Source organism: Leptonychotes weddellii, chromosome 1 (genome assembly GCF_054177405.1).
Source record: "Leptonychotes weddellii isolate Sample4059 chromosome 1, ASM5417740v2, whole genome shotgun sequence".
Lineage (NCBI taxonomy): Eukaryota > Metazoa > Chordata > Mammalia > Carnivora > Phocidae > Leptonychotes > Leptonychotes weddellii.
In genome coordinates this window covers 179899892-179911472 of record NC_138369.1, presented here as the reverse complement: position 1 = coordinate 179911472, position 11581 = coordinate 179899892, and the positions used below count along the sequence as shown (strand labels likewise).

Here is an 11581-nt window from a genome sequence, read left to right as displayed (position 1 = left end):
TCATTCCTCCTGAACTCATGCAGCTCTCTGAAACATCACAGAGAGTTTGGATGTGGTTCTTGGATCAGGGGTGACATCAAACCCCATTCCCCCTCTTCAAAGGACACCAATATCTGAAGACACTTGTAGAAGGTTTGGGCAACAGCCCTACCATTGAGGCTGTCCTTACCTACAACTTTGTCCATAATCAGGACTTCATGAAAGGTAAAAATTCAGGTACCCCTCGTCCATTCATTCTCCATTAGGTCATAGAACATCTGCTTCCCATCCAAATTCACCTAGCATGAAATCTTTACCAAGATGGTATCAGTCTCCAGAACTAAAACAGGAAGAGGTAAGCTGAGTGGGGAAGAGAGTATTATCTAAGGGAATCTTAGAATTTAAATGTGTAGCCTTGAAATTAAAGGTGCAGTAAATATAGGCTTATAGTAATTTGCTTATGATGTAATAAACTAGAATTATGGATGTGGCAATAAAGAGAGGCAATATAATACTGTATATTTAAGGAGCAGCCATCAGCAAAGGAATACATCAAATTGCCATCTTGTTTTCTGTTGATAGCTTCTGGAATGGTTATTATTCCACAGGAATGCAAAACAGGAGTCAACACTATTGAAGCTTTCCATTTCTTGATTGCCCTTCTTTCCTGCATGACCTCGCAATTTGTCACAATGAGTACACAACAGCTAGTTAAGGGAGTAAGCGAGGTTTATTAGAATATGTGTAATAATAAAACTTGCCCCTGTCTATTAAGACTAAGACAGCAAAATGTAATTAACAAAGAAATCCAATGTGTTGTGTGGTAGAGTTACTTGCTTTTTTTTTGCCAAATCAAGTCAGAGAGCTAAAGATTGTTAATTGAAATATTAAATAAAATAACATTTTACAAAGGGGAAAAATACGGTAATTAAGAGCATCCACTACTGAAATTTTCTCAAGACAATTGTGATACTGTATGGATTTCCTATGGCTGCTGCAACAAATGACAAAAAAGTGTGTGGCTTAAAACAATAGATATCTATTCCCTCACAGTTCTGGAACCCAGAAGTCCAAAATCAAGTTGTTAACAGGGTCCAATTTCCTCTGAAGGCTCCAGGAAAGATTCAGTTCCTTGCCTCCTCCAGCTGCTGGTGGCTCCAGACATTCCTTGGTTTCTGACTGGATCATTCCAATTTCTGCCACTCTCCATCTACTCTTGCTCTTGGGTGTTGTCAACCCAGTCTTATGGCTTTAAATACCACCTAGACATAAACTTCAGTGATGACTCCCAAATTTCTATCTCTAGACCAGACCTCTCCAATAAAATCCAGACCAATATAGGTGACCTCTTAGTTGACATCTCCACTCAGATTTGTAACAAGCAGCACATGGTATTCATGTTCCAAATCAAGCACCTACTCTTTTTCTTCATCTCTGTGAATGGCAATTTCAGACCAAAAGCCTGATGTCATTCCTGACTCTTTTCTTCTTACTTATAGTTGATCAGCAAGTCCTGCCAGCTCTACCTTCAATTTTTATTTAGAATTTGGCCAGTTTTTGCCATACCCCCACACTCTGCTCATCTATACCAAACCATCTCTCATCAGTTACCTGGATTATCACAGTGCCTGTGGTTATAGTCATCTGATATTATAGTGGCTTTGGTAGCAGCAGATCTCTGCCTTTTCTCTTGCCCCTCTCCTCCCTTCATTCTATTCGTAGTACCGAAAATGGGGTGAGTGTTAAGAACCCAGTGCCATGTGTGTCTCCTTTGCTCTCACATGACTACCACACTCACAAAACTTCTGGTCTGCACATTTCTGGTCACCAAATGGGTGGGTGTTCTCCCACACCAAGCAATTCTCTGTGACATCTGCTGGGTGTCCTATAGTTTATCTCAATTCTGAAACTGCCTACCTGGAGATAGTATTAGACTTCACAGGATAAGGGCTCAGTCCCATGAGACTGCTCTGCCACTTTAGGTACCAATAGCTAGTAGGTCCCCAGGTTACCCACAACTGCTACCTAATTCACTTGCAAGTCAGAGGTTTCCATGACTTCCTCTTCCTTGGATTTGATTATTTGCTAGAGCAGCTCACAGAACTCAGGGAAACACATACTTATATTTGTCAGTTTATTAAAGGATACAGATGAACAACCAGATGAAAAGATACATAGGGCAAGGCTTAAGAGGGTACCAAGCACAGGAGCTTCTGTTCCCATGGAGTTGGGATATATCACCCTCCTGGTATGTGGATATTTTCACCAACCTGGAAGCTCTCTGAACCCCATCCTTCAGGCCATTTATGGATGCTTCATTACATAAGCATGATTGATGCACCCATTAACCATTGGCAGTTGGTTCCACCTCTAGCTTCTCTCCCCATCTTGGAGGTCAGAGGGTGGAACTGAGAGTTCCCAATCCTTTAATCATATGGTTGGTTCTCTGGTCTGGGCAACCAGCCCCCCTTCCTTAGGTGGGACTCCCAAATCACCTCATCAACATGACAAAAGACAACTTTGTTGCTCTTATCACTTAGGAAATTCCAAGGGCTTTAGGAGCTCTGCACCAAAAGAGGATGAAGACCAATATATATTTCTTATTAGAGATCACAGTGTCACATAGGGTGATCCTCTTGAAATACATCATTTCTCTACTGTACTCAAAACCCTCCAGTGACTTCCCATCTGACTCAGAATAAAATCCAGGGTCTTATTATGGCCTATAAGACCCTCTGTGATATGCTCTAATCCACCCCCATCACTGCCCTAAACTCATCTTCTACCAGTCCAGACCAGGCTCACCCACCTTCATTCTCACCACTCCTCAAAATTAAAACCAGGCAGCTCCCACCTTAGAACATGTTGTTCCCTCGGACTGGAATGCTCTTCTCTCAATATCTTCAGGACAGTTTCCTCGCTCCCTGCAGGTTCTTACTTCAAAGTTGCTCTCTTCATGAGATCTTTCCTGGCCTCCTACCCTAACATGTCAACTCCCTTCTTCCTGTTCATGATCAGCTCCCCTTTTAGCATGTAAAGCCAAAAGTCAGATTTCTGTTTATTTTGTTTACTATTGTATCCCCAGAACCAAGTACAGTGTCTGGCTCATAGGAGGCTGGCATTTTGTAAATAAATAGCTAAATGAGCAAATGATTTAGTAAATGAATGAATGAGTTCTTCAGTAGAGTCGTAGACATGGCATACACAATCAGTTAAAGTAGAACAAAAAAAAAACCTAAATATATGTAAGGATATAATGTTATTACATTTCCAAAAGGTATTATTGTAAATGTGTTACTAGAACATTACTTTGGGTTTACCTTAGGTATCTTTGCAAACAGCCCAGCAGTCAGTCTTAGCCTTGACTTAGCCTTAGTCAAAGCCTTGACTGCTTTTTACCTATAACAATCATGTTTTTGACCCAACAGTAGGTGGGTTTGTGAATATGACCAAATTCTCTTGGAAGTCTAGATGGAATTATGTGACACAAAACCACAAGTTCTCACTTGCACCCTCTGTGTCCACCACTATCCTTTATTAAAGGCAACCTGTTACTTGTGCAGGAGGTAGCCATCTCTGGTTTCCATCTATGTCTACGTGGTCACAAAACAAAACTGCCTGTCTTGGCCTGACCTTGTTGGTACAGGATCTACCCAACAGAGAGAAACGCACCTGTGGTGATGGAACTGTGTTACCTGATTCTGTATTGAGATTTCAAGTGAGTTTTTCTTTGCCTACCTCAAACCACTGTACCATAAATTTAGGATCTTGTTGGAAGAGAATTTTACATGCATAGATATGATTTCCATTAAAATTGTCCATTTTAAATTTCAAAGCCCTTGAGGTAAAAAAAAAAAAAAAAAAGATTCATATCTTAGCTCAGGCTGCTATAACAATCTCACAGACCTGGTGGCTTAAACAATAGACACTATTTCTCACAGTTCTGGAGGCTAAGAAATCTCAGTCAATGCATTGGCACAGCTAATGTCTGGTGAGGACTTCTTTCCTGTCTTGTAGACAGCTGTCTTCTCTTCTATCTTCACATGGAGGGGTGAAAGAGAGAGAGAGAGGCATTTACCTTAGCAGAAAAGGGCAAGGCAGGTGGGGCAAAGGGAAGAACAAAAGAAGGAACCAGGTAGGAATTCCTCCTCTTGAAACCATGGCACCCATGTGTACAAATGACTGAGGCCAGAAGTTGACTACATGGAGAGCCCCAAAGATTTGAAATGTCTCATTGACAAGCCCACACCTACAAATGAAAAAAAATATATATATATCACGCATGCGTCGCTCTACTCCTATCAAAGATTCTGCAATTCAGTGTTGTTGAATGTGAAGTTAGGAGGAGGAGGAGAGAGGAAGTGGCTAATGCTTACAAGCCTGCTCCCTTAGGAGGAACTGGAATGGCTCCCATCAATAATTGTCCTGTCTCTATCAGATTTCACTTTCCTGGAACTTCCTCAGTTCTCTCTATGCCTCACTTCACAGGCAGGTTCTTGGTATTCAGCAGCAACCCTTCCTAAGGCAAAAAGGAGAGTGTGGTGGGGTGTTGAGCTAATGACAACATTTATAATGCTTATTTGATGCCAGAAAGAAAGAAAATTGCCCCAAAATGACAAAACAAAGTTCACCTACACACTACATACACACATAATAAAAACACTTATCATTCTCTTAAACTCAGGAACATTCAGCTTTATGTAAAAAATAACTATATACCAAAGGCACAATTTTGAGGTGAGCAGGCAGTTCTATAACAAATGTTAATTCCTCTTTATCCATGTGTAATAATACTAACTTATTTCTGGGGCATGATTGAGTTTTCAGGGCACCATCTGTGCATTATAACATTTCCTTTACAGAGAAATCCTCTAAAGTAAGCAAATAAGCATTATAAACCCACACTTAGAGATGAAGGACATCAGAAATAATTTGATGAAGTGAATACATATATATATAAATCAATTATATATAGTTCTCTATATGATAATCATGTGAGCTAATTCCCTATAATAAATACTATATTTAATATATAAATATATAAAATAATAATGTATAGTATAATATAACATGTATTTAAAAAATCTATGTATAGATTGGAGAATCAAACACCTGAGTTTGTCACAAATAAGGCATGGGGACTTTGAATAAGGTAGGCAAAGTGTGTGTGTCTCAGTTCACTTATTCATGCATAAAAACAGAAATACTACCTCCTACATGGAATGTTAAAAGGCTTAAATGAAATATTACCAAAGAGCTATTTCATAGTAACTTTCTTCCCAATATTTAAAATTCCTCCTCAAAGAGGAACTAGGTGGACCAAAGTCCAAAGTTCAGAATTTCTGATTCCCATTCTGGTGTGTATTTCTTCTTACCAGCCTGCTTATGCAGATGAGTGGTGCTTACATTTGAGCCAATGACTGATTATTTCCTAAATAGTTGTAGGCTGAACATCTTAAGTGACTTTGATCTCAGTAAGGATGGTGATTCTGAACAAGATACATTCTCTCCTCTTAAGTGTTCTCACCGTGTGCATGAGGAGATAAACAGATTTTTAAAAAATGCTAATAATTATTGTGAAGGCCCTAACACCAAAGAGTTTCTGAACTTAAGTCTGGGCTATTCTAATTGTGGATCAGCTTGACATCTATCTTCTTCTATTATCTGAGCTTATCACCTCTCTGTGGAGCATCCACTTAATAGTTGTGAGAGAAACTGAAAGTACCCCCAAAGAACCTACTTACCACTGTCTGAGAAAAAAGCAAACAAAAAAACAATGTCACATAAAAGCAAAATTTTTCCTAACATGGATTTCAGAATAAGTGTCCAGTAGGAATCTGTAGGTAAAGGTTAACATGGTCTCATACCATGGTCACACAGTGTTCAACTCTGATCTCTCAGAGAACAGAGAAATGATCTCTGCACGAGTATCTCATATCATCAGTCCAAAAGCCAGAGACATTTCCAAAGGAAGCCAAAGTAGTTCCGTACAAACCTTCTCAGCTTTTGCAACCTGACATTGCAATTGATTATTTAATAGAGAAAGTCAGTTGAGCAGGAAATTGCAAAATAATAATAATTTTATAATTAATAAAAATTATAGATGTGTATTGGTTTACTATTCTTTCAAAATAGGATCAAAGTCATTTCTTTGATTAGAGTTTGCCAATTAGAGTTCTTTTTCTAAGAATACACATAAATCATACAGGTGCCTGTGACTTTTATTTGGGATTTTCAGTTTTAGATTTTTTTTAAGTGTAGAGAGAACTTGAAGCACTTGCAAATCAATCTGGCATAGCCAAGTTTGGAAAAAAAAAACAAACAAACAACAACCTACATCTGACCTTTGGTAAGGAGTCCCTCAATGGTGAGAGCTACTTACAAGTATTCAGCATTTCACAGGCTCCAGTTAATGTTTTATTCAGGGGAAATGAGGAGTATTGGTCAATCAAGGAATAAGTTAAGTGGAGGTCAGTTAAGAGCACCTCTACTGTGTGTCTTGCATCTATTGATAATCCCAGGACAACTCTTAAAAAACATTAAGAATGTACAGTTTAATGATACTCCAATTACCTCTATTAACATCACCAGGCAAGCAAAGTCAGAGCTGAATTCTCCAATGAAGCTTTAAGCACTGTTATTTTGTATTGCCACTTGTTTGGAGATGCCCCTGGTTGAGATATCAAAGTTTTAGTGCATGTTCTCTCTTAGGGGAGCAACACATTTCTCTGGAGATAGGATGCAGGATTGCTTTGGGGCCAGACCAAACAGTTTGTCAAAACAAAACAAACAAAAGTTCTTTGAATCTGCCTGTGCACTTTGGAAGGTACTGGAATATGACCCCAGAATTCTGAACCAGAAGAAAAGAAGAAATGTTTTCATTTTGAAAAATTTAAGTGTATATATGCCTCATTTTGACCCCACTCAGCTCTCTGGCTGATTTCTCTGGAGTTGGAAAGGTCTGCTTTTGAATCGAAAGAGCTTCATTCTGAGGAAGGAGGGTCTTGCCAGATACAATTCAAATTATGTATAGGTCAACCACACTGTGATTCATGTCCAAACTGTAGAAAATCACCCTCCGCCATGTTGTCAGTTATACTTGACATGGTACTTAATATTCAGAATACATTGGCCATCTGAGAGGTAAAATACAGTCCAACTTTGGATTTGAAATCTTGGGCATACATATGAAGACCTGTTTATGTGCAGGTAACATGTGCTGACAAATTTTAACACTGGGTTTGGGATCTGTTCTGACCACCACCACATTTATTTTTGGGGGGCCTTTTGTGTGAATCATTGATATTCTTCTTTTAAAAAAATACACAGGAATGATGTGACTAATGCTTCTCATGCATCTCTTTTGCTTCTGCAGGAGGGATTTTTGAAACTGTGGAAAATGAACCTGTTAATGTTGAAGAATTAGCATTCAAGTTCGCAGTCACCAGCATTAACAGAAATCGAACCCTGATGCCTAACACTACATTAACCTATGACATCCAGAGAATTAACCTTTTTGACAGTTTTGAAGCCTCGCGGAGAGGTAACTATTTTCACATTTTTAAAAGCTTTTTTGGGTGTTGTGTCTGCTCTACAAGTCACCTTTTCTGCTACCTGTCCTTTTTCAGAGCGGACATCTTTGTGTAAATGGGTTGCAGGAAATCTCGGTCCTCGATGTCACTGTCCAGTGCAATCTGAACTATACTAATGGATGTTGCCTAGCTATGTTTTCTGGGCCATTCTGATTAGCTCACCCTTCAGTGCCCTCTACTCTATGATTAACTGGTTCAGCTGTGAATGGAAAATGTCAAGCTTGATCTGTTTTTCCTTCCTGAGGCTGAGATACCACCATGAAATTGTACAGTGCAGTCAAATAAAACTTTGTGGAAGGTCATATCCACCGAGCATGTGGAAATGCCCACAACACACATAACTCACATCCTGAATTTTAACAGGTTGTAAACTACTGGGTTTACCTAGCATCTTCTCAACTTTTTTTTTTTTTAAACTCCTTTCCACAAAATCATAGAAATCTAAAAATTAAACCAATGTAACAAATCTCTGCATATTTTTTTCCTTATTCTTTTTTTCTTCTGAGTAGAAGACAAGGTCCTATAAAATAATCTAATTTATATTAGGCTAGGCTGCAAGGTTTCTGTCATGGAAAGATTCCACTGGGATTGTGGGGCTTGCTTAGACATCCCCAAACACTTCCAAGACAACGCTGACGCACAATCACGTTCAGTACACTTGAAACCTGGCCTCTAACCAGGGAGGTATTGAGACTCCACGCAGGTGTTTATATGTGGAAACCAAGGCTGCCCCACACCCTCGAGTGGGGGGGGGGGGCTCTTTCCCTCATAGAGGAATGTTTGTCCACAAATAAATGGAATGCAATGAACACCATGTTTATGTCGATTGCCAAGTAACTAATACTGGTGTTTCCACATAGAATTAACTCAGGATCTATCTCTGTCTCTGTCTCTCTGTATCTCTCTTTGTCTGTCTGTCTCTGTCCTGTCTCTCTCTCTGTCACACACACAAACATTGCTGAGCAAATACCTTAGAAAGGCAAACACATTTAACAACGATACTTCAACCCACATAAAATTGAAAGCTTTTTTGTGATCTCAAGTACCTGCCGCACTTGTAAATTAAACACCCCCAAAGCTTCTTAAAACTGGTAATTTGCTGGCAAACAGAACTCAAAAAATTGATTTTCTGTCAAGTCATATTAACATCCCTGAGCTAAATATTAGCAGGTATCTCAATCCATTGCCCATGTTAGAGAAAACAACAGTTTATATACTCTCATGCTCTCATTTTGTCTTACCAGTGAAAACATATCCAGAAAATAAGCTTCTGAAGACAATGGCAATTTATGCTAACAGCACTTAATGCAGAAAATTGTATGTCTTCATATCTCAGGTAGTAATTCGGTACCAAAGAGCACAGTATCAGAAAGTTTCCATTGTGAATGACTGTCAACATTTGCAGTTACATAGATATTTGCAATATGGCTTTCAAAACCTTATTTATTATTTTTTCTCTCTAAATCAAGTCAGATAATTTTGACAAATTATATATATATAATTTTTCTACTTATAAATTTTGATATTATTTAATTCAAATATTTAATCATCTCTTGTCAGTTCCAAATTCCTTTAAATTAATATTAAAATATAAATTTGAAATGCTTTTAAACTTATATATAATGCCAGCATAAATTTATATCAGCATGAAATGAGTAGACACTATTTTACATGGTTGTAGAGGATAATCAGTCCCATCTTTCTGGAAGGGAATTTGCTTAATATGTATCAAGTAACTAAAAAGTATCATACCATTTAATTATAGCTGAGAATCTACTCTAAGAAAGTAATGTAAAATTCAGAGAAAAATATAAGAACTAAGATAAGTACTATAGTATTAATTATAATAACAAAAATTAGGAGCAGCTTAAATGTTCAATAGCATCAGAAATAGTTAAATAACTAATGACATATCCATGGGAAGGGCTATTCTATAGACATGAAAAATATACTTTTGAAGACTTTGAGGGGACTTGGGGAAAAGGTGTACTTTTATTGTTATATTCAGTGTTAAATGAAGAAAGCAATGTATCAATGTATCAAATATAGTGTTATATTCAGTGTTAAATGAAGAAAGCAATGTATCAAATACAGATATCAAATGTATCTGTACAATGATTTAATTTTTTATATATTGGAATGCCAAAATAGGAATAGGTATTTTCCCAAGATGATGGAATTACAAAGCCTTTTTTTCCTTCCTTACCTTTAATATATTCTAAATTCTCTCAATGAATGTATAAAATCTAATAATGAGAAAAATAAATAAATTTTATGAATTCATTTTTAAGTACATATTGACTTGATTTTCTTAGGCTGCATGTTGGCTAATGTTGAGGTAGGGAGAGGCCTGACCTTGAGCTGAGCCCCTGGGCTCTGGTAGAAAGCCCGTGGCCCTGAACTCACTCCATTGTCTATGGTATTAGTGGGTTGGACCAAATGGCTTCTAAGATCCCGTTAAGCTATGCTATGCTATTATTCTATAATTAATTAGGTATCAATGTCATTGATATTCTTTGGCGGTTTTTCGATAGCCTGGAATTCATTTCTGAGTTTTGGGAAGATGGTACTTTGCAGCCTCCCAGAGAATCTTCTGAATTCTTGGACCATGTTAATATCCTCATTGACACCCAGCCATAGGACAGAACTTCATTCATATGAAATTCACTTGGCAAATGTCTTGTAGAACAGCTCTGAGCACCCCTGGGTTATGCCACGCCAAGCAAGGGATGTAGACCCCATCTGATTAAAAGTAATGGTGTGACACCAGCCACTCATTTTTGATTGCGCAGAACTGGCCCTGTGATGTGTTACTAATCAGTCCCACATTCAAGTCTCTCAAACATTTTACTATCTCGAGGATATTGGAAGTTGGATTAAGCATATTTTCTCAACATACAGATGCAGAGTAGAGGAAAATTTCTAATAGTGAAAATAAAAAGAGGGATCAAGGGAAAGATGAAATTCACAGCTCTCTCTTTCTCTGCCCCTTTCCCTGCCTTCCCTTTTACCCCTCCTTGTCTGTGGCCACCAGCCTGTGACCAGCTGGCTCTTGGTGTGGCTGCTCTCTTTGGCCCTTCCCACAGTTCCTCTGTCAGTGCCGTGCAGTCGATTTGCAATGCTCTCGAAGTTCCACATATACAGACCCGCTGGAAACACCCTTCGGTGGACAACAAAGACTTGTTTTACATCAACCTGTACCCAGATTATGCAGCTATCAGCAGGGCGGTCCTGGATCTGGTCCTTTACTACAACTGGAAAACGGTGACGGTGGTTTACGAAGACAGCACAGGTATGGGACTCGCGTGAGACCTCACCTGGCCATGTCAGGTCTGAACAAAGGGAATCTGAGTGTTCTAGAGGCATTGGCTCATCAGGTGGAGTGCATAAAAATGCTCTTTTATGGGCGCCTGGGTGGCTCAGATGGTTAAGCGTCTGCCTTCGGCTCAGGTCATGATCTCAGGGTCCTGGGATCGAGTCCCGCATCGGGCTCCCTGCTCCGCGGGGAAGACTGCTTCTCCCTCTGCCTCTCTCTCTCTCTCTCTCTGTCTCTCATGAATAAATAAATAAAATCTTAAAAAAATGAAAAAAATAAAAATAAATAAAAATGCTCTTTTATATGAAGCTGATGGAGTATTCTAATTTAGGAATTCCATGTGTCACCATGTCCGATTCCTTTGGATCCTTTCTGATGATCCTTCCATCATCATACTTAGGGGGATTTGTTTTTTGTTTTGTTTTGTTTATTTTGAAGTTTTAATGATATTACACATAGGGCTGGGATGAGAGATTATTAATAGAATTTTATTATTTTATTTTTGATGGCTACATTTTTATTTTTTTTATTATATTCAGTTAGCCAGCATATAGTTCATCATTAGTTTTTGATGTAGTGTTCAACAAATATCACCTTATTGATATATGTTGTAATCCAATCAGAATATTAAAGATGTGATTACATTTCTCCAACTCTATTAAGACTGTGACAATGACTCCATTCCTTAAATAAT

The 11581-nt window shown here is 38.4% G+C and overlaps 1 protein-coding gene across 1 annotated transcript in view; it reads left to right on the top strand.

Moving 5' to 3' along the window:
• Positions 1-300: 300 nt before the first annotated feature.
• Positions 301-11581, top strand: part of GRIK1 (glutamate ionotropic receptor kainate type subunit 1) — a 130410-nt gene continuing 119129 nt past the window's right edge. Inside the window, exons 1-3 of the mRNA XM_081819155.1 lie at positions 301-334; positions 7355-7522; positions 10606-10863. Coding sequence (XP_081675281.1) covers positions 301-334; positions 7355-7522; positions 10606-10863 — 460 coding nt within the window. The remainder of the gene's footprint in view (positions 335-7354; positions 7523-10605; positions 10864-11581) is intronic.